The sequence below is a fragment of the Perognathus longimembris genome, chromosome 4 (assembly GCF_023159225.1).
Source record: "Perognathus longimembris pacificus isolate PPM17 chromosome 4, ASM2315922v1, whole genome shotgun sequence".
In the NCBI taxonomy this organism is placed as follows: Eukaryota; Metazoa; Chordata; class Mammalia; order Rodentia; family Heteromyidae; genus Perognathus; species Perognathus longimembris.
In genome coordinates this window covers 5,604,711-5,627,471 of record NC_063164.1, presented here as the reverse complement: position 1 = coordinate 5,627,471, position 22,761 = coordinate 5,604,711, and the positions used below count along the sequence as shown (strand labels likewise).

General features: G+C 60.5%; 2 protein-coding genes across 2 annotated transcripts; one reads left to right on the top strand and one right to left on the bottom strand.

Annotated features, from left to right (window-relative positions):
• Positions 1–372: 372 nt before the first annotated feature.
• Positions 373–3,274, top strand: LOC125350820 (endothelin-converting enzyme-like 1). The gene is made up of 7 exons (XM_048345719.1): positions 373–1,206; positions 1,610–1,678; positions 1,786–1,896; positions 1,986–2,078; positions 2,222–2,346; positions 2,576–2,839; positions 3,103–3,274. The coding sequence occupies exons 1-7, from the start codon at positions 373–375 to the stop codon at positions 3,272–3,274; spliced, it is 1,668 nt and encodes a 555-aa protein (XP_048201676.1).
• Positions 3,275–4,040: 766 nt separating this feature from the next.
• Positions 4,041–11,911, bottom strand: LOC125350106 (intestinal-type alkaline phosphatase 1-like). Its single transcript, XM_048344339.1, is given in 12 exon segments — positions 4,041–4,169; positions 4,171–4,355; positions 4,451–4,561; positions 5,078–5,269; positions 5,839–5,973; positions 6,054–6,126; positions 6,435–6,569; positions 6,672–6,844; positions 11,085–11,259; positions 11,440–11,555; positions 11,640–11,756; positions 11,842–11,911. Coding segments are annotated over 12 exon segments (1,611 nt in total).
• Positions 11,912–22,761: the final 10,850 nt, after the last annotated feature.

The window sequence follows — 22,761 nt, the reverse complement described above, 5'->3', positions numbered from 1 at the left end:
TGCCAGGGCGCGAGCCTCCTGCCCGGGGCCCCCGAGCGAGCGGGGCAGTCAGGGTACAAGGAAGCCCGACTGCGCCCCGCGCCGCCCGCTCGCAGCCTCCCCTCCCCTCCTTGCCGGGTGGCAACGCCAGGCCAGGCCCTGGGGAGCCGGGGGGGAGGGGAGTGGGGTGGACTCTAAGGGCCTCCCGGCCCCGCTCCGGGGCTCCTGCTGGCGGCGGGGCCTCCCTGAGTCGGCGTCTGCCTCCCGCAGCCTCGCGCGGCCGCGGACCGGGGGCCATGCGGACGGCGGGCAGGAGGCCAGCGGCCGGCGGCCTGGCGGCGTAGGCGGCCCGGGCGGTGCACCGAGGCGCGGGGCGCCGGCCGGCCGGGCGCCATGGAGGCCCCGTACTCCATGAGCGCGCACTACGACGAGTTCCAGGAGGTGAAGTACGCGAGCCGGTGCGGCGCGGGCGGGGCGCGCGGGGCGTCGCTGCCGCCCGGCTTTCCGCGGGGCGCGGGGCGCGGCGCCGGCGGGGCCCGGGCCGGCCTGCCGCGCTGGAACCGGCGCGAGGTGTGCCTGCTGTCGGGGCTGGTGTTCGCCGCCGGGCTGTGCGCCATCCTGGCCGCCATGCTGGCGCTCAAGTACCTGGGCCCGGGCGGCGCGGGGGGCGCGGCGGGCGCGGCGGGCGCGGGCGCGGCGGGCGGCGGCGCGTGTCCCGAGGGCTGCCCCGAGCGCAAGGCCTTCGCGCGCGCCGCGCGCTTCCTGGCCGCCAACCTGGACGCCAGCATCGACCCGTGCCGGGACTTCTACTCGTTCGCGTGCGGCGGCTGGCTGCGGCGCCACGCCATCCCCGACGACAAGCTGACGTACGGCACCATCGCGGCCATCGGCGAGCAGAACGAGGAGCGGCTGCGGCGCCTGCTGGCGCGGCCGGCCGGGGGCCCCGGCGGCGCGGCGCAGCGCAAGGTGCGCGCCTTCTTCCGCTCGTGCCTCGACATGCGCGAGATCGAGCGGCTCGGGCCGCGGCCCATGCTCGACGTCATCGCCGACTGCGGCGGCTGGGACCTGGGCGGCGCGGGGGCCGCGGCCGGGCCGCCGGGGGCGGCGGCGGCGCGCTGGGACCTCAACCGGCTGCTCTACAAGGCGCAGGGCGTGTACAGCGCGGCCGCGCTCTTCTCGCTCACCGTCAGCCTGGACGACAGGAACGCCTCGCGCTACGTCATCCGCGTGAGTGCCCGGGGCGCGGGGCCCGCCGCGCCGCCTCGCCCCCGCCCGCCCCGCCCCGCCCCGGCCCGGCCCGGGGATCGCGGCGCTCAGCCCGGCGCGCGCGCGGGAGCCGCGATCCGTTCCCAGCCCGGGGCCCCGCACGCCGGGCCGGCGGGAGAGGAGCGTGGGCAGCGGCGGCGGGCGGGCTGCGCTCTGCCCCGGCGCCCCGACCCGCACCTCCCGCGGCTCCCAGGGCGGCCCAGGTGCGGGAGGCCGCGGGCCGGGCTGGCAGGCTCAGCCCAGCAGGACGGGGCTGAGGGCTGGGCGGCGGGCGGCGGGCGGAGGGGCGTCTGGCCGGTCTTTCCGGGGCATCCGGGTGGCCGGCGGTTGACCTCGGGTGTGGGTGCCCCGTCTGCTTCCCCAGATTGACCAGGACGGGCTCACCCTGCCCGAGAGGACCCTGTACCTAGCTCAGGACGAGGAGAGCGAGAAGGTGCCCGGCGATGGGGCGGCTGGGCTGCTGGGCGGGCCGGGGGCCGTCGCGGGGGAGCCCCGGGGCCAGGCCCGCCCCCCCCCTGAGGAGTCCCTGTGGGGCGGCAGATCCTGGCGGCCTACAGGGTGTTCATGGAGCGTCTGCTGAGACTTCTGGGAGCCGAGGCCGTGGAGCAGAAGGCCCAGGAGATCCTGCAGCTGGAGCAGAGGCTGGCCAATGTGAGCCGGGGCAGGGGCTGCTGGACGGGAGCAGGGGCCCGGGTGGGGGGGGGGGAGAGGGCGGGCAGGCTCAGCTCTGCCCTCCCCAGATCACTGTGTCCGAGTACGATGACCTGCGTCGCGACGTCAGCTCCATGTACAACAAGGTGACGCTGGCCCAGCTGCAGAAGATCACCCCCCACGTGAGTGGACGGCCCCAGGCCTGGGGACGGGGCGGGGCCTGGCGGCAGGGGGCGGGGCCAGCGCCTCCCCACACCTGGGCTCTGAGTCCCGCCCCTCGTCCCCCTCCCCTCCGTCCTCCGCGGCCGCTGTCCTGGCCCCACAGCTGCGGTGGAAGTGGCTGCTGGACCAGATCTTCCAGGAGGACTTCTCGGAGGAGGAGGAGGTGGTGCTGCTGGCCACAGACTACATGCAGCAGGTGTCCCAGCTGATCCGCTCCACGCCCCGCAGGTGAGGCTGCGATCGCCCGCCGCCCCTTGCCCCTGCCGCACAGCCCTGCTGGGCACCCAGGCCCTGTCTGCTGGGCAACCGCAGGATGGCCACCTCTGTGCAGAGCCCCATGAGGGGAGGCCGGTGGGAGCACTGTAATAGGAGTCCAGGTCCCAGGTCTCGGGGTCATTGTTCCCTCCTGCCCCAAGGGAGCTTGGGCCACCTTCTGGGGTGCCATGGTTTCCTCTAGGTCTGGGGAAACTGAGTCTGGATGGTTTCTAGGGAGGGTGTGGCTGATGAAGGGCAGCTGGGAGGCAGGGTCTGCCCAGTCCCTGGTCCCAGGGAAAGTGGTGGTGCTGAGCGAGCACCTGTTGCCCCCGTTCCGAGAGGCGCTGCACGCGCTGGCCCGGGAGGTGGAGGGCAGCGACAAGCCCCAGGAGCTGGCGCGCGTCTGCCTGGGCCAGGCCCGTTGCTCTTTGTACACAGACATGTCTCAGCTGCCAGCGATGCCAAGGTCAGCGTGAGCCGCGGGCGGGTGTTGACGCACTGACTGGGCAACCCCGCCCTCTCTTGGTCTCGAGCTGAGACCTGGGAGCCCAGGAGCTGTCAGCAGCCACAATCCCGGGCTTGTCGGGGCTCCGCTGTGAGAGCCGCCTCCTGCCCTCGCTGCCGCCCGGTCCTGCGGCCCTGCCCTCCCTCTCGGGCCCTCCAGGACAGGACCTTGGGCATGCATGAGCTGGCGCCGTTCTCCCTTGCAGACTGGCAGCCCCTCACCAGGCAGCGCACGCGGGCCCTGCTCTCCCTGCACCCCACCGAGCCCCTCTGCTGTGCCGAGGCCTCCCTCCCGTGGCCCAGGATTCTTGTGCAGCTGCTCACCCTGGGGCCCTCCGTCAGGCTCCACGTCCTCCTCCCAGGCCCGTCCCATCAGCACTGTGCTAACTCGGCGTGAGGGGCTTTGATCCCTAATAAGGATTGCCGGCGTGGCCTTCTCCTCCCATCGCTTTATTCCTGCTGTCTCTCCAGGGGGAACGGGAGCCTCCGGAGGCAGGAGGGTTCTTTTCTTGGAAATTAATATGTTGCCTGACAGAGCCTGGAGGGGCTAAGCAGTCTGGGCCCCAGCCCCTTTGCTCCGCGGCCCCCTTGGATTCCTCGCGTGGACAGGGCGTGGATCTCAGTGAGTGACGATCTCTGCTGAGCATCTGAGGGTGGCGGGAGCGAGGTGTGGACGTGGCGGTGAGGACTGTCAGGCGGGGGCTGGGAGCTGTCCCCTGCAGCCCCCCTGGCCAGCGGGGTCAGGTGGGGGTGGTAGGAAGCCAGCCCCCCGCGTCTCCCTCGCATGCTGCAATCTTAGGATCCTGTGGGGACCACGGAGGCCAAGGACACCAAGATGTGACAATGGGTCAGGCTGACTCGGTGTGTGATGCCGCGGGATCAGTACCCGCTAAATCCTCTGCTGAAAAGCCACACAAGGGGTGGAGTGGTTGTCCAGGCCCTCTGCTTCACCTGGTGGGGGTCGAGAGGAGGTTGGTGAGCACCCTGAGAGTGGAGGAGGGGAGACCCCCGGCAGTCTGAAGCATCCCCCCCCCCCAGTCAGGGGGTGGCTCGGGACCTGGCAGCTGGAGCTGGGAGCGGGAACGGGCACAGAGGCGGGGCTCACACAGGGGCTGAGGAGACAGCGGCCCCCCCCCCCGGGATGTACTGATGGGGACCAGGGGTCAGGGGGACAGCAGCAGTGTCCCCGCCAGCAGCAGCAGCAGCAGCGGAGTTGGAGTGGCGTCCACGCTGCTCCCCGCGGCTCTGTTCTGGCCAGGGGTGGGAGGATCGGCCTGCCCGGCGGGGGGGCGGCAGGCCACAGTCGGCGTAGGGCTCCAGGCAGCCGGCGAAGGCCATGACGTGCGCGATGTAGTTCTGCTCCTGGACGCCGTGCACCAGGTGCGCCTGCGGGCCGCGCGCGAAGATGGCCACGTCCTCCCCGCCGTGCGTCTCCGACGCCAGGGGCACGGCCGCCTGCTGCAGGTAGGTGGGCGCGCCTGGGGGGGGGGGGGGGACAGGCAGGACCGTCAGGGCTGTGACCTGCACCCCAGAGTCCCCGGGGCTCCTGATCCCCGACCTCCCCCCCACTCACCGCTCTCGCTCGCGGTCACGTTGGGCCGGGTGCCTTGCAGGTAGCCGGGGCCGTTGCCGTAGAGGATGGACGTGTAGGACTTGCCGTCCGAGGCCCTCTGGGGGGCCAGCCCTGCGCAGGGAGAAGCGGGCACCTCGTCCTCTGTGGCCCACCGCGCGTGGGCGTGGGTGCCACGGGCCGGCCACCGAGCTGGGGCCGTGCAGGTGCTGTGACAACCCGGCTCCCACCGGAATGAGGCACGGAACCAAGGCCCAGCCTGCTGGCCGAGCCTCCCGCCACGGGAGCCACGCGAGCCACGGGAGCCACGCGAGCCACGGGAGCCACGCGAGCCACGCGAGCCACGCACCCAGGCCTTCGGCTTTTGGACGGGATGGGCTTGCCCGGGCTGATTCCACGCCAGGACTTTGTGCCTGGGCTTCCCAGGTAGCTTACAGCGGTGCGGCGCCCTAGCTGGCTTCTTCACACCTGACCCCCTGCTTGGCAGTACTGGGGTGCAGCCCGGGGACGTGCGCCCCTAGAAGCCAGCGCTGGCGCACGTGAGCCTCCCCTCCACGCGGGACGGGGGAAGGAAGTGACACGCAGAGAGATGCCTGCCATCGCGATGACCCAGCGGCCCCCCCCCCATACCGAAGATGGAGGTGCCCCGCAGGGTGTAGCCCCCGAAGGAGAAGACGTGGGAGTGGTCGGCGGTGACGAGGGTCAGCGTGTCGCGCGCGTCGGTGAGCAGCGCCGCCTTCTCGATGGCGGAGTCGAACATGACGGCCTCGGTCAGCGCCCTGTAGGCGACGCCCTCGTGGTGGCCGTGGTCGATGCGGCCCCCTGCGGAAGCCGTGGCATTGCCGGGGTGCCCCCCTCCTGCCCCGGGGCCCCCCCCACTCCTGCCCCGGGGGCCCCCCCCACTCCTACCCCGGGGCCCCCTCCTGCCCCGGGTCCCCCTCCCCTCCTGCCCCGGGGCCCCCCCCACTCCTACCCCGGGGCCCCCTCCTGCCCCGGGTCCCCCTCCCCTCCTGCCCCGGGGCCCCCCCCACTCCTGCCCCGGGGCCCCCTCCTGCCCCGGGTCCCCCCCCCACTCCTACCTCGGGGCCCCCTCCTGCCCCAGGTCCCCCCCCACTCCTGCCCCGGGGCCCCCCTCCTGCCCCAGGTCCCCCCCCACTCCTGCCCCGGGGCCCCCTCCTGCCCCGGGTCCCCCTCCCCTCCTGCCCCGGGTCCCCCTCCCCTCCTGCCCCGGGCCCCCCTCCCCTCCTGCCCCGGGCCCCCTCCCCTCCTGCCCCGGGCCCCCCTCCCCTCCTGCCCCAGGCCCCCCTCCCCTCCTGCCCTGGTCCCCTCCTGCCCCGGGCCCCCCCTCCCCTCCTGCCCCGGGCCCCGCCCCCCTCCGGGCAGCCGCTCACCCTCCACGAAGAGGTAGAAGCCCCGGGGGTTGCGGCCCAGCACGCGCAGCGCCGCCTCCGTCATCTCCTCCAGGCTCGGGTCCCGCGCGGGGTCCCGGGAGACCTCGTACTTCATGTCCGCGGGCTCGAACAGGCCTGCGGGGAGGGCAGCGGGGAGGGCAGCGGGGTGGGCGCGAGCCCGCGGCGGCGAACGCGGCGGGGGCGGCGGTTCTTACCCATGAGGTGCGTGGCCGCGGGGTCCCCGACGGCCCGCAGGAGCCCGGTGCGGTTCCAGACGTACTGCGCCCCCTGGAGGGACAGCGCGGCTCAGCAGGGAGGGCCGAGCCCCGGCCGGCCCGCCCCCCCCACCCCACCCCCGCCCCCCCCACCCCACCCCCGCCCTGCCTGGGCCCGCCCCCCACCCCCCCCTGCCTGGGCCCGCCCCCCCACCCCCCTGCCTGGGCCCGCCCACTCCCGCCCCCCACCCCACCCCTGCCCTGCCTGGGCCCGCCCCCTCCACCCCCTGCCTGGGCCCGCCCCCTCCACCCCAACCCTGCCTGGCCCGCCCCCTCCACACACACACACCGCCCTGCCTGGGCCGCCCCCAGCGCCCTCACCGGGTGCTGCTCCTGCCAGGCCTGCACCAGGTCGCGTCCGTCCAGCCTGCTTCCTGCCTGCGTGGCGTCCGCTGGGTATTCGGGGTCGGGGGTCCCCTTGGGGAACATGTACTTGCGGCCCCCACCCAGGATCACCTGTGCACCGAGGACCAGGTCAGGGCGCCGGGCTGCACTGGGCTCCTGCACCGTGGTCCGCCCCCAGCCCTCCCTCCCCCCAGCCCTGCGCGGGGAGCTCACGTCGATGTCCGTGTTGGAGACGAGCTGGGTGGCGATGTCCCGGCAGCCCTCCCGCAGCGCCGAGGCGGGCATGTCGGCGTCCGAGTACCAGTTGCGGTTCACCGTGTGCGCGTACGTGCCGGCCGGGGACGCGTGCTGCACCCGCGTGGTCGTCACCACCCCCACGGACTTCCCTGCGGACCCACGGCGGACGGGGCTCAGGGGGGCCCTGCCTCAGGTCCTCAGCCCCTCCCACTGGCCCCCAGATCCACCCGTACCTAATGAGCCACTCCTACTTCCCCTGTACCCCCAGAGAGAAGCTGCCCCCTGGACCAGGTGCAGACGCCATGTTCCCGTGGGAACTGTGGCCCCACTACTAAACCTCCTTAGGAACCTTCTTCTCCTGCCTGTGATTATCTCCCATGGTCCTCTGGGATGGCTGAAACCTATGCTTTCATTGGTGCCGAACTGGGATAGGCTCCCCGGTGGATTTGCTCCCCCATTTATGGGGGTCCAAGCTGCCCCCGGGACCTATTCTGCTGTCCTAAGCCCACCCAGAGGACCACCGAGGTAACTTCTCCTGACCAAGCGCTCTACTTCCATCCACCACGACAATCTACAAATTCGCCCTCACACCCAGGGTTAGTGATCATCTAAACGAGGGCTCGGATCTGATTTTCCGATTTACCGTAGGGCCACAGGGCCGTGGCTTCAGGGCCACACCAAAAATCTTGGCGCCAAGTTCTGAGCCCCACTCCATGACCGTAGCATAGGGCTACAGGGCCGTGGCCACAGGGCCACACTCCACGCTCGGTTCGAGACACAGTGATTGGGGTGACGATCCCATTGCTGATTGTCTCCTACATTTCGGCTGACCAGAGTAATATCGAGGACGCTTGGTATTTAACTCCTCAGCTCCACTGATCACTTACCATGGGAGGGGCACAATCTAAAAGCTGCTCAAGTTTGAGCCCAATCTTACAAATTTGGAATATTTTACAGGACTTACATAACTTCTATAAGCACTCGGGCGGGCAGATGGAGTTCTCTCTCTCTCTCTCTCTCTCTCTCTCTCTCTCTCTCTGCCTCTCTCTAAACTCTGCCTGCCTGTCTGTGATACCAACAATTGTTTAACATCTGCTTTGAAAGACACAAAGAAGGGTTTTCTGTTCTTGTTATTGATGTTTGTTAAGCTTGGAGATTCGGTTAAGTTCTGCTTGTCGTTGGCTAAATCCTGTTTTTTCTAGCATTGACCACGTGGTGGACAATGGAATTGGTTTTAGCAGGCGCCATCTTGGTTCCATCAAGGTTCCAAAAACTCTTGGAGGTGGAGTCCCACTCGTCCCCCAAGTAATGGGTGTGCCGAATTCCTGGAGGCAGGGCCAGGATGTGGGGCCTCAAGCTCCCTGTAACCCTGCCCCCCACCCTAAACTCTGTAACTGTGGCCTTGCCATTCAAATGTGCCTTGCGATTCAAATGCTGGAAGGTGAAGGTGTCTTGCTGTGAGCCTGCTAAGGCTCTGACCAGCTCCGCCGCCATTAAGCCGTGCCACATGTCTGTGTTCTGTTCATGTCCTGTCTCCCATCTCCTGGACCTTCTCTGGTCATAGCATCCCACTCCAGCTCCCCATTGGAGCTGAACTGGTTTCTCAAAATGTGGCTTCTCCATTTCCTCGCCGGATAATCTGTGAAAATTTTTGATTGCTGGAAAAGTTTTTTGTTTTCTAACTGACCACGTGGTTCTAAAATATGGGCAAAATAATATCATTTTGCCACTGGAATTCCAGAAAACTTACATGGCCAATTAAAAAAAAAATTCTAAGCGCACCCCAAAGCTTGTGCACAACTGTCTGTATGTCTGTTTGTCTGTCTGTTGGTAAAACATGTAAAAACTGGCATCACGGTTTCAAAATTACTTGCTTTTTGACTACTATTTTAACTTACTTTGAAGTCTTGTGTTAAACTGATCTTTGCAGCCTGTGGGTGGAGTCACAGTGAACAGCCTGGAGGCAATCCTGACTCTTATCACCAGACTCAAAGCCAAAAGAAAAAAACCCAGGTTTTAAACCCAAACTGATCATGTTTGGGTGCAAGCAAATGTGTCTAAGAAAAACTCCAAAAGGTTCAAATATGCAGCATGTAGTATAACTACAATGATGTAAAACCAGTGTGTTATAATAACACACTGCACATCTGATCCTGACAATTCTTTGGTATAGACTAAGATTTTGCTTCTCCATTTTTCTCTCCTGTGCTCTCGTAAACTCTTTAAGATCAAGGGACCAGAGTCATTTTGGAACGAGTGTGCAAATGCGGCTGCTAACCTTGATTTTCCTGACCCAGGATTGATATTTTGCTTTATAGGATGCAGGTCGACATGTGTGCTAGCTGCGTGGACTGTGGCGGTCCATGGCTACAGGAAGCTGCCTCCGCAGTCTGCTCCCAAACTGCCTAGTTTCACTACTAGTGATTCCTTATTCTCTCTTGCATGGAAAACTGCTCAGGGAATCTAGGAGTCCTGTGAAGATTTTGACAGGCCCAGAGTGCTCCTGCCCTGGCTCTGTGCCTCCCCCCCCCCCTCCCGCCACCCCAGATTAGAGCTGGGCTTATAGCAGGCCTATCAAGACAGAATTGCAACCAAGACTTACTCCAAGGTTAAAAGCATCAGAGTTGTGTTTGGTGGCCACAGGGTTGCCTTGGGGTAGCATTGGTCTTCCCTCTCCATGTCTCAGAAACTATTGTGGCTGCTGCAGAGAGCAGACTTGGTTGGCCTTTGGTCTGTGTGGATTTTGTGACTAGGAAGATGATTAAAGGCCCAAGCCAAGCCTTCTGCCTTCTAAAATCTGTTTAAAGTTGTCACCCTGCTTAAACAAGTAGGGCACCAGCCTACAAAAGCCAGAGTACTCAGAGTAAGCAACCAGGGAATACTGGGAGATTTCAAATGTCTTTAACCAGTTTTGTGTAGAAATTTGCAGGCAACCCAGCAGGAGGTGTGACAGTCTATCCAGGGGACTCTGAGAGATGCCACTACAGCCTTGCCCAGATCCAACTCATCTCTCCTGCCTGCCTCCATCACACATGACTAACAAAGCCTGCTGATTCGGCATGGAAGACACAGCCACTTCCAATCCACTGAAGCTGAGACTTTTACATTGTCCTGACCCTTTGCCCTCTTGATTGTTATTCATTTGTGCTCTCTTCCACCTGCCGGTAAGGTTAAATGATATGATTTGATTTGATGACACATGAATCTCATTCAGTCTGCTGTTCTGTAAGTGTTACAGCAGAACTCTGGCAAGTCTTTGTTGGTCAATTCTCAACAAGTTACAGGTAAGCTCTACTCCTATTGTTCTTCTGTTGCTTTAATTGGAAATAAAAAGGGCTTTTATGGCTAAGACTCCTTGGGTTACAGTTCGAAGCCAGCCCGGGCAGAAAAAAATATCCCTCAAAAATTCTGTCTCCCAACTAACCAGCAAAGAGCCAGACTGGAAGCTTGGCTCAAGAGAACCAGCCAAATGCTGAAAGTAGCACCGTGGCTCAAGTGGTAGAGCGCTAGCCTCGAGCAGAAGTGCTCAGGGACAGCGCCCAGGCCTTGAGTTCAAACCCCGTGAATGCCAACTGGGACCAGCTATCCAAGCAATGAGCACCTAGACTTTTAAGACGAGGTCAATCCTGACAACGAGGAACCATGGAGAGGAGTAAGAGGCGATGAAGTCTCATCTTAAATGGAGTCCTTTCAAAATTAATCAGAGCCGGGAGATCAAGAGGAATAGTTGTTTACCCACCTAATGTCCATACCTGTCCATTTTCCAACTGGACAGAAACTTGCATTCTTGCCTTTGTTACTTGCTATATATATAGATATAGATATAGATAGATAGATATAGATATAGATATATAGATAGATATTAGCCTCTGACTGGTTACTCCCAACCAGTCCACTATCCCTAAACACTTCCTTCCTGCCTCCAGTCCAGTTATTCCTCCTTCCTGGTAATGGGCCACAATTGGGTTTATGTTCCAAATGGAACTTTTCTGGCTTGTGCCCAGGGTGTGTTCTCCCATGTTGTCTTTTAACAGGATAACATCCCTCACCCAGGACGCCACCTGGGAACTTGCAGTTCAAGGCCATCCTCTTACTACACTGCTCTGCCCAGCACAGATCTGGACCCTAGCCTCAGGTCCTCAGCTCCTCCCACTTGCCCCCCAGATCCACCCATACCTAATGAGCCACTCCTGCTCACAACCTACCTGCTTCCCCTGTACCCCCAGAGAGAAGCTGCCACCCGGATCAGGTGCAGACGCCATGTAGCGCCCTCTCCCGTGGGAACTATGGCCCACTACTAAACCTCCTTAGGAACCTTCTTCTGCCTGTGGTTATCTCCGCATGGTCCTCTGGGATGGCCGGGACCTGTGCTTTCAGCCCCGCACCCACCTGCTTTCTTGGCGCGGTGCATCACCGAGGTGACCTCGTTGCCAAACGTGGTGCTGCACTGATCCACGCGCGCAGCCGCACTCAGCCCGATGGTCTTGTAGTTGGCCTTGACCCCGCACAGGTAGGCCGTGGCCGTGCCCGCGCTGTCCGGGACCTGCCTGTCCACGTTGTAGGTCTGGGGACGGAGGGGCTCAGCTCTGATCTGGGTCAGAATTGCCCCCAGACAATTGTCCCGGCAACTCGGGACTGGTCCTCATTGACCCGGGCTCCTCACGGTGCACCCCGGCTCTCCCAGGGCCCCCCCCCTTCTCCCGCCCCCTCCCCCGGCTGTGCGGCCCGGACGACCGGCGCTCACCTTGGACAGAGCCATGTAGGGGAAGCGGTCCATGGCCAGGGGCGTCTCAGGGCCCAGGTGGCCTCCCATCTGCCCCTTTAGGATGCGGGTGGCCGTCACGGTGGGCACCCCCATTCCTGAGGAAGCAGAAGCCGGTCACCTCTGACCCCCCCAGGCCCTGCAGTGGCCTTGCCCCGGGTGTCCAGGCCTCGAGGACTCACCGTCCCCCAGGAAGAGGATGAGGTTCCTGGCGGAGGTCTGAATGGGCTGCAGCTTCCTGGCCGCGTTCAGGGCCTCGGCTGCCTTCCGGTTCCAGAAGGCTGGATTCTCCTCCGCCACTGGCCGAAGGGAGCACGGGACCCACGTCAGACAGGATGGATCGGGGGCAGCCCATGGGCGGGGGTCAGGGGCGCACCCCGTTACCTGGAATGACCCCGAGGGACAGCCGGAGCCTCAGGGCCAGGAGCAGCAGCAGAGCCCAGTTTCCCCGCATGTCTGCAGCTGGGGCTTGGGGTCGCAGTGGGCTGGCCGGGGGGGGGGACACCAGGGTCCCCGCTACAGCACGGGCTCCCTGAGCTCAAGTCACAGGAGGACTTTGCTCCTGGCTGTAAAGGCTGGGGCCCTCCCCCCTTGGAGGCAGCTCCCGGTCCCCACCCCTGCCCTGTGAACTGATGCCCTGCTGGAGGCGGGGCGGCTCGCCTGGGGCAGGAGTCTCACCGGGTACGAGGGTGGATGGAGGGCGGCTGACATCTGCCCTGAAGTATTGGCCCCGGGCTATACAAGGAAGCCGCCATGTGTTCACGTGTGTGTGTATTTGCTGGGGCCTGGACCAGGCACCACTGACTCTTTTAAAGCAGCAGCCAGGCTTGTGGGTGATAAGGTTGACCCCTGGACCAATAGATGGATTCCAGGGGTGAGTCCTTCGCCTTAGGCCCTGGGCACACCCTCGGGTGGACCTTTGATAAGGAATTGAGTTTCTTGAGGTGGCTTCAGGCTGGGGTCAAAAGTATTTCTGCAATGCAGCAAATCCCGCGTTGGGAGTGGCTACTCGAGGGACTTCCACGCGGGGATTCAAAAAGCCAGGCATGGGGGTACATGCCCGTAATTCCTGCACCCTGGAGGCCCAGATAGGAGTCTCTTAGGTAGGAGGCCAGCCTGAGCTAAGTATCAGAGAATTTTGCTACTTAACAACAACAAAGCAGGGACTGTGCCTCGTGTTCCGAGCAGCACTAGTTACAGGAGCCCCCAAGACGGGCCAGGTGTTGGGATGCACTTCGGCCTTGATTATCTCCCGGAGGCCGATTGGGCTGCTGCCCTCTGGGGGCGTCCACATCGTCACGGTCTCCCCGAGACCCTGCTGCCGGGCTGGAAGAAATGAGCAAGATGGCTGGGCCCTGGTAGCTCAGGACTGTCGTCCTAGCTGCTCAGGAGGCTGTGATCTGAGGATAGTAGTTCAAAGCCAGCCCCAGCGGGGACGTCTGAGAGACTCATCTCCAGCTGACTACCATAACAAGTCAAAAGCGGAGCCGTGGCTCAAGTGGTAAGGCCTGGACTTGCAGCCCCAGCGCGGGCGCGGAAATAAACGAATAGAATCAAATGCGATCGTGATTTGTTTCAGAGAAAAAGATGCCTTCCTCTAAGTTTCCCCACCCCACCCCACCCCACCCCACCCGTAACAGCCTCAGGCCCCCCTCCCCAGGCCTTACAAGAACCTCGGTACACGCCACAGGCCACCCAGCTTCCGCCCGCCCTACCTGTCCCCACCACGCCCTCCTCCTCCCTCGGGGCCGGCTTTCCCAGTGCTCTCTTCTCCAAAGGGGCCTCTGAATCACCGGGAAGACATCGCCCCTGGGGGCCACCCTCCCCCGCCTGTTACCCCACCTCGGACCCTCCCACCCACTCTGCTGAGTCAGGAAAGTCCTATTTCTTCAAGCTCAGCAAGGACTGCTGGGGAAGCCGAGGTGTGACGCAAGTGGCGGAGCATCAGCCTTGGGTAAAAGAGCCCAGCAATCATGCCAGGCCCCGTTCCCGTACCGGGGGTGGGGGGTGCGGGGGAGGTCACTTGTCTGGCACGAGTTTGATTCCCAATGCTGGGGGGAAAAAAAAATAGGGGTTTGTTTTTTTCTTTTTTACGTACACGGATTATGCATACACGTTTATTCGGGTTTGAGAACACGTGTGTATGTGTGGGTCTATCTGTATGTAACTACAGATACGTAATGAGGTCAGAGTAATTAGACTTTCCAGCTCCTTCAGCGTTTCTTCCTATGAGGAATGGAAAACGCTTGGCTAAAGGTCAGCGATGACGGGCCACTGAGCAAGCCCTTCATCAGCTTGTGTTTGTATCAGGCCAAGGTTGGAGGTTCAGGACCCTGGTGGGCCTTCAGTCACAAGGCCTCACGTCCTCCCGACACCCCGCCCCGCACCCCTAACCCCCGGCACCCAGGAATCCATCCCGCTCTCCGTTTGTAAGAAACTACGTTCGTGGCATCAGGGAGTCTCTAGGCTTAGGGGAGGATTCTTCCCACGCGCATCACCCCGTGGAGACTGGCTCACCGGCCCCTGCAGGGAGACAGCCCGCTGCAGTCGCTCTCGGGGTTGTGACTGGCCTTGCTCTGAACGCGTAGGGACAGGTGTGTGTGGTAAGTGACCGGGGGTGGGGGGGAAGGGGGGAGGGGAGGAGAGGGGGCGACACTGCCGGTCAGCGGTGTTTGTGTGTCATTATTGGTTCAAGTTGTGGGTTTCTTTTTTGTGTTCCAGTAATAGGACCTGAACCCAAGGCCTGGAACAAAGCCAGACAAGAACCCTATCATTGAGCTACACCCTCAGCCCCGCATGTGTCATTTTTGTTCTGTTTTGTTGTTTGGCTTTTTTTTTGCCAGTCCTGGGGCTTGGACTCAGGGCCTGAGCACTGTCCCTGGCTTCTTTTTTGCTCAAGGCTAGTACTCTGCCACTTGAGCCACAGCGCCATTTCTGGCTTTTTCCATATATGTGGTACTGAGGAATCGAACCCAGGGCTTCATGTATACGAGGCGAGCACTCTACCCCTAGGCCATATTCCCAGCCCCTGCATGCGTCATTTGGTAAAGAAACTACTCAGCTGTTTCGCAGAGTGGCTGCACCATTTCATGTGTCCGCCAGCTATGTGTGAGTGGTTCTTTTTTTTTCTTTCTTTCTTTCTTTCTGGCCAGTATCAATGGAGGGTCCTGAAGAATCCTGTTCAGGAATGAGCAGAAGATCCTCGGGTGTCATTTGCACTCCGTAACAGATCGTGGGCATACTCAGGAATGCTGGGGCAAGGTGCTCGTTTTAGTGGTGGTACTGGGGTTTGAACTTGAGGTGCCACACTTGCAAGGCAGAAAAGGAGACTGTGTGTGTGTGTGTGTGTGTGTGTGTGTGTGTGTGTGTGTGTGTGCAGGTACTAGAGCTTGGACTCAAGGCTTGGGTGCTGTCCCTAAGTTTTCTTGCTCAAGGTTAGTGCTCTACCACTTGAGCCACAGTTCCATTTCTAGCCTTTGGGTGATTTGTTGGAAATAAGAGTCTCACAGACTCTCCTGCCTGGGCTGCCTTCCAGCTTTCATCCTCAGACCTCAGCCTCCTGAGTAGCTAGGATGGCAGGCGTGAGCTGCCCGTGCCCAGCTGCGGGTTATTATCAGAATGCGCCGGGCCAGCAGCCCTGCTCTGGGAGAACTGTTACTTCTGCAAAAATTGGAAAGGCAGAAAGGCCTGAAGTTTTTAAAAGGAAAATAAAGTAGTAGTATTAAGATGTGATACGGTTTGCGTAAATGACCTTGAAACATGAACCTGGGCTTAGAGAGAGAGCGCACAAGTAATTCGGGAGAGTTACAAGGACGTCACAACTAGGCATCTGATTTGTTATTTATTATCAGGCCTCAACTTCCCAGTTTTTAGCTGAGACTTGATTTCCCCCACTGACCAAGTATTACATGTAGTATTAGCAATAACACCACTTGGTAAAGCTAATAGATAATCAAGAGAAATTCATCCAACATTCCTCTGGGGAGGGAATTTAATGGGTGTTGTTGATTAACTGATTACAGTCTGTGTGGTCCCTGCTATGAAACATATCTCTGTCATAGATAAGTTTCCAATTAGATGCTTAATAGTCACACCGGGGTCCAAGGATCTGACAAACAAATGAAATCCAGAGCCCCAGTGTCCTGATCCCATTTGGATACTCCCTCTTGGACTCTTTTTTGACGGTTGGGCTTGAACTCAGGGCCTGGGCACTGTCCCTGAGCCTCTTTGTGCTCAAAACTAGTGTCCTACCATTTGAGCCACAGCGCTGCTTCCAGTTTTTGAGTGGTTAATTGCAGGTAAGAGTCTCACAGGAACTTTTCTACCTGGACTGGCTTCAAACTGCGATCCTCAGATCTCAGCCTTTTGGGTAGCTAGGATGACAGGCAGGAGCCACCAGCACCTGGTCATCCATTTTTATTTAAGATTAACATAAATACTTCCATTTCAGTTCTGAAGCCAGCCCTCCCTCCCTCCCTCCCTCCCTCCCTCCCTCCCTTCCTTTTCCTTTCATTAGCTAACAGGGCAAGTTTATTTGAAAGTGAAGGAAATCCAGGAGAGGAAAATAGTGAGAAAGCATGGAGACTCTACGCAGAGCGAGGCCTTCGAGAGGAATCCGGGTTCTCGTGACTTTCAGCCCAGCCGTTGAGATCGGCGCTCGGGATCACGTTGGCCACGCGGATGGAGGTGCGGTCCGGGCTGCTGCGCGATCCTCCACTACAGTGTGCCATGGCGGCCTGCACGCTCTTCCACACTTGGGAAGGCAGTCTCGTGTGCACGGAGAGCATCCTTCCACACCCAGTGTGTGTGGACACAACCGGCGACACGGGGCCGCGTGGGCCCCGCCTCCCACCTCCACCCCTGCGTCGGTGGGCTGTGGGGATGCTTCACAGTCTGGGAAAGGACAGTGGCTAGCAAAGGACAACGCCCAGGATACCCAGAGAGCACGAAGGGAAACAGAGGCAGCCCCTTCCCCTGTGCCACACGGAGCAGCGGCGTGACCACCTCGCTCGGGCTGGGATTCGGAGGGCAAAGCTCGTCCAAGCCGAGGTTGCCGAGTCCCGAGCCGCGTTCCTAGAGCCAGGAGGGGCCGCGGGGCTGGGCGGGAGCACTGAGCCTCCCGCAGGGGCTCCGTGGAGGTGCTTCCGGAACCCTCCGTGGCTGCCCGGGTGGGGCAGAGGCCACTGGGCTGCAGAGGCCGCCCTGGAGGGAACGCTGGGCATCTGGGACCAGAAAAGAGATGGCCAAGCTCAAGGGGGACCGGGAGACACAGCTAACGGAGCGGGCCCCGCGAGGGCGGCCTTGGAAGCAGAGGCGGGGGTGGGGGGGATGAGGCCCCCGTGCCTCGTGCGGCTGCTCGTAGCTGCTGGTATGTGAGGGTCTGGAGCAGACACACGCGCACGTGCACACACACACACACACACACACACACAAGCTGGGCACCCTGGCTCATGCCTGTTCTCCTAGCTACTCAGGAGGCTGAGCTCTGAGGCTCAAAGTTCAAAGCCAGCCAGGGCTGGAAAGTCTGTGAGGCTCTTATCTCCAATTAGCTACCGAAAAGCTGGAAGTAGAGCCGGGGGTCAAGGGGTAGGACATTAACCTTGAGCACAAAGGCTCAGGGACAGCGCCCAGGCCCTGAGTCCAAACCCCAGGACCAGCACCTCCCTCCCCAGCTGAAATCCACTTAGAGAAAGAGTTGATTTTGTTACATTAAAATGACTTTCTAAGCCAGGCACTGGGGGCTCACACGAGTGAGCCCCCACACTGGCTGCTCAGGAGGCTGAGCTCTGAGGATCACAGTTGGAAGCCAGCCTGGTCAGGAAAGCCCGGGAGACGCACCTCCAAAAAAGAAGCCAGAAGTAGAGCTGTGGCTCAAGTGGTAGAGCACCAGCCTTGAGCAAAAAAGCTAAGAGACAGTGCCCAGGCCTTGAGTCAAGCCCCAGTACACACACACACACACACACACACACACACACACACACACACACACACACACACTCTTCACAGAGGTCCGAGTGAGTCTGATCAGATCCAATTAGCCAGGGCCTTCCTGTCTGGAAAGAAGGACAATGGCGGACTGTGGTGCTCAGAGGTGAGGAGGCCCAGCAGAGTGCGGGCCTCGTAGGCCGCGCCATCCGCCAACAGGCGGAGCCGCAGGGCCGGGAGAAGGAATCTCCGGGACAGAGTCCATGCTGCTCAGCTGCTGCAGCCCCAGAGCCCTGGGAACGCGGCAGATCCATCCACCTGTGCGCGAACCCGCGGACAGGGCTGCAGGCCTCGGGCACTGCACAGGGAGCCGAGGGTGCTGACGGAGGAGGCCCTGGCCTCTGGGGTGCGGGATGCTGACGGAGGTGGTGTGGGGGAGCCGGGCGGGGCTCCCCTCGAGGGCACAAGGAGAATGTAGAGCCTGGACTGCTGCTTTCTGCACTTTTGTCCTGGGGACCCCCCCCTCCTCACCTCCTTCCCCCCCTCCAGGCCCCTGCTGCCAGCCCCGCTCTGCCTTGCCCTGCCCCTGCCCCGCCCGGGGCCTTCACCCCGGCCCATAGGCTTGGGGAAACTAGAGCAAACCACACGGGGTGTCTTCACCAGGACTGGCCAGGACCTGGAGGTCACAAGGCGGGGGACGCGGGGGGTGGAGCCCCGGAGAAGCACCCACCGACAGGAGCACCCCACACTGAGCCAGGACCACCCACCAGGAGGTCAGGCTGTGTGCCTTGTCCTTACGCCGTGGTGGAGCCTGAAGCCGGTCCGGAACACGGGCGCCCTGGTGCAAGTGGCATCCTTTCAAAAGCCAGACACAAATGGAAAGCTACAGCGACCACCAGGGCAGAGCTTTTGAAAACAGGCCACCGATGGACGAAATGAGTCTCACAAACATGGAGGAACAATATTGTCTGGCCACACTGCAGCCCACACACCTAAAGTGGCGTGGAAGATAAAGACCACAAAAGCACACGTGTGGCAGGACATGAAGTTCAAAGACCAAGCGAGGACTACACTCCGTGGGGCGGAACACCAGCGCCGGCAGTTGAGTGCTGTGTAGTCAAACTGCTGGGCTGGGGCGCTCTGCTCCCTGGCCCTCGCCTCAGGAGCTCCGGGGCCTGCAGGTGGCTCAGTGCGAACCAGGTCCCCGTGTCCCAAACCATCCCAGCCCAGCACAGCCACGGAGCCCCAGCCCTTCCAGACACCACAACCAGGCCCACGCCTGCGGGACTGAACTCTGCTCAGGTGGACTTGTGTGCGGTTTTGGCTTTGCCACACTGTGAGTTGGTGGGGGGGGGGTGCCCCTCTGTCCCAGGGGTGCAGGCAGTGAACTAACTGGCCAGGCACTTGCTGGGGCTCTGCCCTTCCTCTCTCGGGGAGGCCAAGCTTGTGCATTTCTGTTCTGAACTCTGGGAGGAGAATAATAATCCCTCTGGATTCGAAAATCATGACGGAAGCGAAGTGGGGTCCTGCAGGAGGCCTCAGAGACCGGCGTCAGATACAAACTGGACTGGGGCTGGGGTAGGACCGGATTTGAAGAATGAATGGGATTGGACCCATGAAATGGGTTCATCTGGATCCGGGGGCTAGTGTCCCCAAGTCCTGTGACTTCGGCTTAGTTTGCTTTGGGTTTGGTTTGGGGGGTGTGGTAGTGAGTTTGGACTCGGGGCCTCATGCTTGCCAGGCAGTCACTACAGCTAAGCTACGCTTCTGGCTCTTAGGTGCAGATTATGCCCGACATAGGGCCTCACTTCCCGCCTGGCTTGTGGCTGGACCTAGATCCGCCTATTTTAGGTTTCCCCACCATCGCTGGGTGACAGGCACACACTGCCACCCCGAGCTTTTCCCACTGAGAGGGAGTCTCGGGCTTTTCTGCCCTGGGTTGGCCTGGAACCTTGATCTTGGCCTCAGCCGCTCACATAGGTGGTGCACCCATCGGTTGGAAAGGGGGTCTTGCAAATGGTTCTGCTTTGGCTGCCTCAATTGCAGTCCCCTCAACTGTTAACGCCCCCCCCCCCCCCCGCACCATCCCAAGTAGCTAGGATTACAGGCAGGAGCCTCCAATCCAAGCTTTCAGTTAAGGTGGTGTTGTTCTTCTTCTTTTGGGCAGAGAAGAGTTTATTGGGGAGGAGGGAAAACTGCCTGCTCACACGAGATAGAGGCATGGGGAGACGGGGGGACGGAAGAAGAGAAAAACAGAGAAAGAGAGAAAAGGAAAGAGAGCCAGAGAGAAAAGGAAAAAGAGCGAAAGCAGAGCCGTTAAGTTTTTGTATAAGAAGTACTATAAGAACCAGAGGGGCTGGGGATATGGCCTAGTGGCAAGAGAGCTTGCCTCGTATACATGAGGCCCTGGGTTCGATTCCCCAGCACCATATATACAGAAAAACGGCCAGAAGTGGCGCTGTGGCTCAAGTGGCAGAGTGCTAGCCTTGAGCAAAAAGGAAGCCAGGGACAGTGCTCAGGCCCTGAGTTCAAGGCCCAGGACTGGCCAAAAAACAAAACAAAACAGAACCAGAGAAAAGCTGAACCTTATCTAAAATAGGTTAGAGGGGCTGGGAAGGTGGCTTCACCGTAGAGTGCTTGCCTAGCACGAATGAGGCCCTCAGTACACATAAACGAAAAACAAGTAAAGGAGAGAAAACATACATTAAAATTAGTTAAAAAATATCAGTCAATGAATTTACTGTTAAAGAAAAGTTAATAAAAAACTTAGAGTTATAGTGGCAGGAATGGGGAGATTTTAAGCAAAATTTAACCAAAATACATTGGAAAAGAATATACTCTGGATCCATAATCTGAAACCATTGGATGTGTTCTTCATTGGCACGTACGGAGTGAAAAGAAAAGAAACGTTAATCCTAGTTACTGCTGACTGACAACTCGGCACCTTCTCTCTGCCTGCCTTCCGCGGCGTTCTGGGAATCTTCTGACTGCTTTGCTCACTTTTCCTAAGTGAGAAGCATTCTGAATGCGTGGTCTGCCGGGTCCAGTGGGAAAGGGGCTCACCTGACACGTGGGTCAACTAGCTTAAAAACACTTAGCTGCTCATCTGTCATTGCTGTGGCGTCACTTTTTAAAGGGCCTGTGGAGCAAACTTCATGTGTGTCAGTGTCTTCTTCACTTCCAGTTCTGCAGGAAGCAAAGGCCAAAGGCTTGGGGACAGCCCAGCCCCTCGGCAATGGCCTCCACCGAGCTCCCAGCTGCTTCCTTCCTTCATCAGGGCCAAGACTGGCGTTCACTCCTGAGAGCTGAGTTTTGTCTCTGAAAGGTAGGGGTCTGATCCTGCGTTCTCTGGAGTTCACAGTCGTTACTTTCAGCAAGACAAACTTTGAGGAGACTGTCGTCAGGAAAGAGGGATGAGGAAAGAAGGAGAGAGACAGAAGATCTGGGAAAGAGGGAGGGAGAGAGAGAGAGACAGACAGAAAGATGAGGAAGGGAGGAGAGGAAGAGAAGCAGGAAAATCGCTCAGAAGTAGATTGCTTGCCTAGCACCCGTAAGACCCCGGGCTCGGTACTCGGCACTGTAAAATGAACAAATAAATAAATGAAAAACCTTAAAAGCCTTCTCCACAAGAACTGGCAGGGCAGCCGTCGGCACCGGGGCAGGTCAAGTTAACCTCTCCCACCCGCCAGCTCCGCTGCAGAGTCTGGAGCGACCGCGCCGGGGGGGGGGGGGGGGGGGGGGGGGTCGGCCGCGCTTCGCTGCCTCCGCTTGCTACCGTGCGGTGGGCGGGTGGTGTTTTTCCACCTCCAGGCATTGCCACCAAAACCTATCAGAAAGCTCTGTTCCGCTGGCTGAAGGGAAACGAAGGGCAAGGAAATGGCGCTGCCCTGCGTTTGTTACCAAATCCAAGCCCATGACTTCTCTAAGAGGAAAAGTTGAGGCGGGCCTAAGAAACGAGGAGAGGGAGCCCCGCATCTCAAGGGAGCCCCGGACCTCCAATCGATCTCCCTCAGGAAGGAGGTGAGGGGCACTGACGGGTGATCGGGGGCGTGGGGAGAGGTACCCGCGGGAGAGAAAATGCAGCGGTGGGCATTGTGCACGCGTGTCACCTGACTCCCTAGCTCTTCGTGCGACCTGCGGGCAGAACCAGCGCCGGAGGCAGGCGGGTGGCCTGTCTGCGTCTCTCACATCCCAAGGTTGTAAAGGCCCACGAGCTGGTGGCTCACGCCTGTAGAGGCAGAGATCTGAGGATTGTAGTTCAAAGCCAGCCTGGGCGGCAAAGTCTGTGAAACACATCTTCAGTTACCAGCAAAAAGTCAGAAATGGAGCCGTGTGACTCAAGCCTTGACGCAAAAAGCCTAAGGGAGAATACACAGCCCCGAGTTCAAACCCCCTTGCCAGCACACGCACGTGTGTACACACGCGCACACGCATACGCACACACACATGCACACACACACACACACACACATCATGAAGGGCCCAGTGGTTTTCGCCAACTTGGGCAACCTGTAGGTTCCTGAAGAACCACTGAAATAACCATTACCACTGTGGCTCAGACATCAGCCGTTCACCGCGCCCCGTGACCCCTGCCACCGGCCATGAGAACTAGTGACTGGAGGGGCGGGGGCTGGAGCGAGCCAGGTTTCCCTCCGGTCACAGACTCCGTCCGGCAAGTGCTCATGGTGGACTGGACGTAATTGGGCCGAGAGCGATCTCTATCCCAAACCTGCCATTAGAGAGGTTAGTTGCTCTGGCAGACGGACAGATGGACAGCTCATTTCCTGAGGGTGCTATCCCTCTGAAGATGTTTTTAATTGCTCCTGGGACCCCCACAGGAAGTGATGGAGGGCACTGAGGGTCTCTGCGAGCCCACTGCTCCGCCCCTGGGACCGCCCCAGGCCGGGGCATTTCTTGGGATTTGCTGTCTACCCTGGCCGTGGCTTCGTAGGAGTTTCTAAACAAACACCATCTGCTCCAGGGTCCGAGGGACCAATCCTGGCCTGACTGGGGTGCTGGGTGGGAGCCCCATTATCTACACCCAAGCACCGACCCCATGATGGGGGGATTTCCTTCCAGAGGCAACAAGAGAGTGGCATCCACTCACTGGCGATGTATCAGTGGACAGATACCCTTGAGTAGCACGTTAAATACCCAGACACTCACCCCCGGCCCCTGAGCAGTGTAGACTACATTCTAGATGTTTATTCCAGGGATCTCTTTCTCTACAACGCCCCTTCGGGATTTCTGGCTGTCTTTATGCATTACACTCATGGATCCTCTTTGTGTAAATGTTCTTTCTTCTCCCTCCCTCCTTCCATTCCTCCCTTCCGTCCTTCCTCTCTCGGTGAGGGATTCGACTCAAGGGCTCTATCCCGT

Coding starts and splice junctions, on each gene's coding strand:
- LOC125350820 (XM_048345719.1), top strand. CDS start 373: ATGGAGGCCCCGTACTCCATGAGCGCGCACTACGACGAGTTCCAGGAG. Junction 1,207..1,609: donor CCTCGCGCTACGTCATCCGC/GTGAGTGCCCGG, acceptor CTGCTTCCCCAG/ATTGACCAGGACGGGCTCAC. Junction 2,840..3,102: donor CAGCTGCCAGCGATGCCAAG/GTCAGCGTGAGC, acceptor GCCCCTCACCAG/GCAGCGCACGCGGGCCCTGC.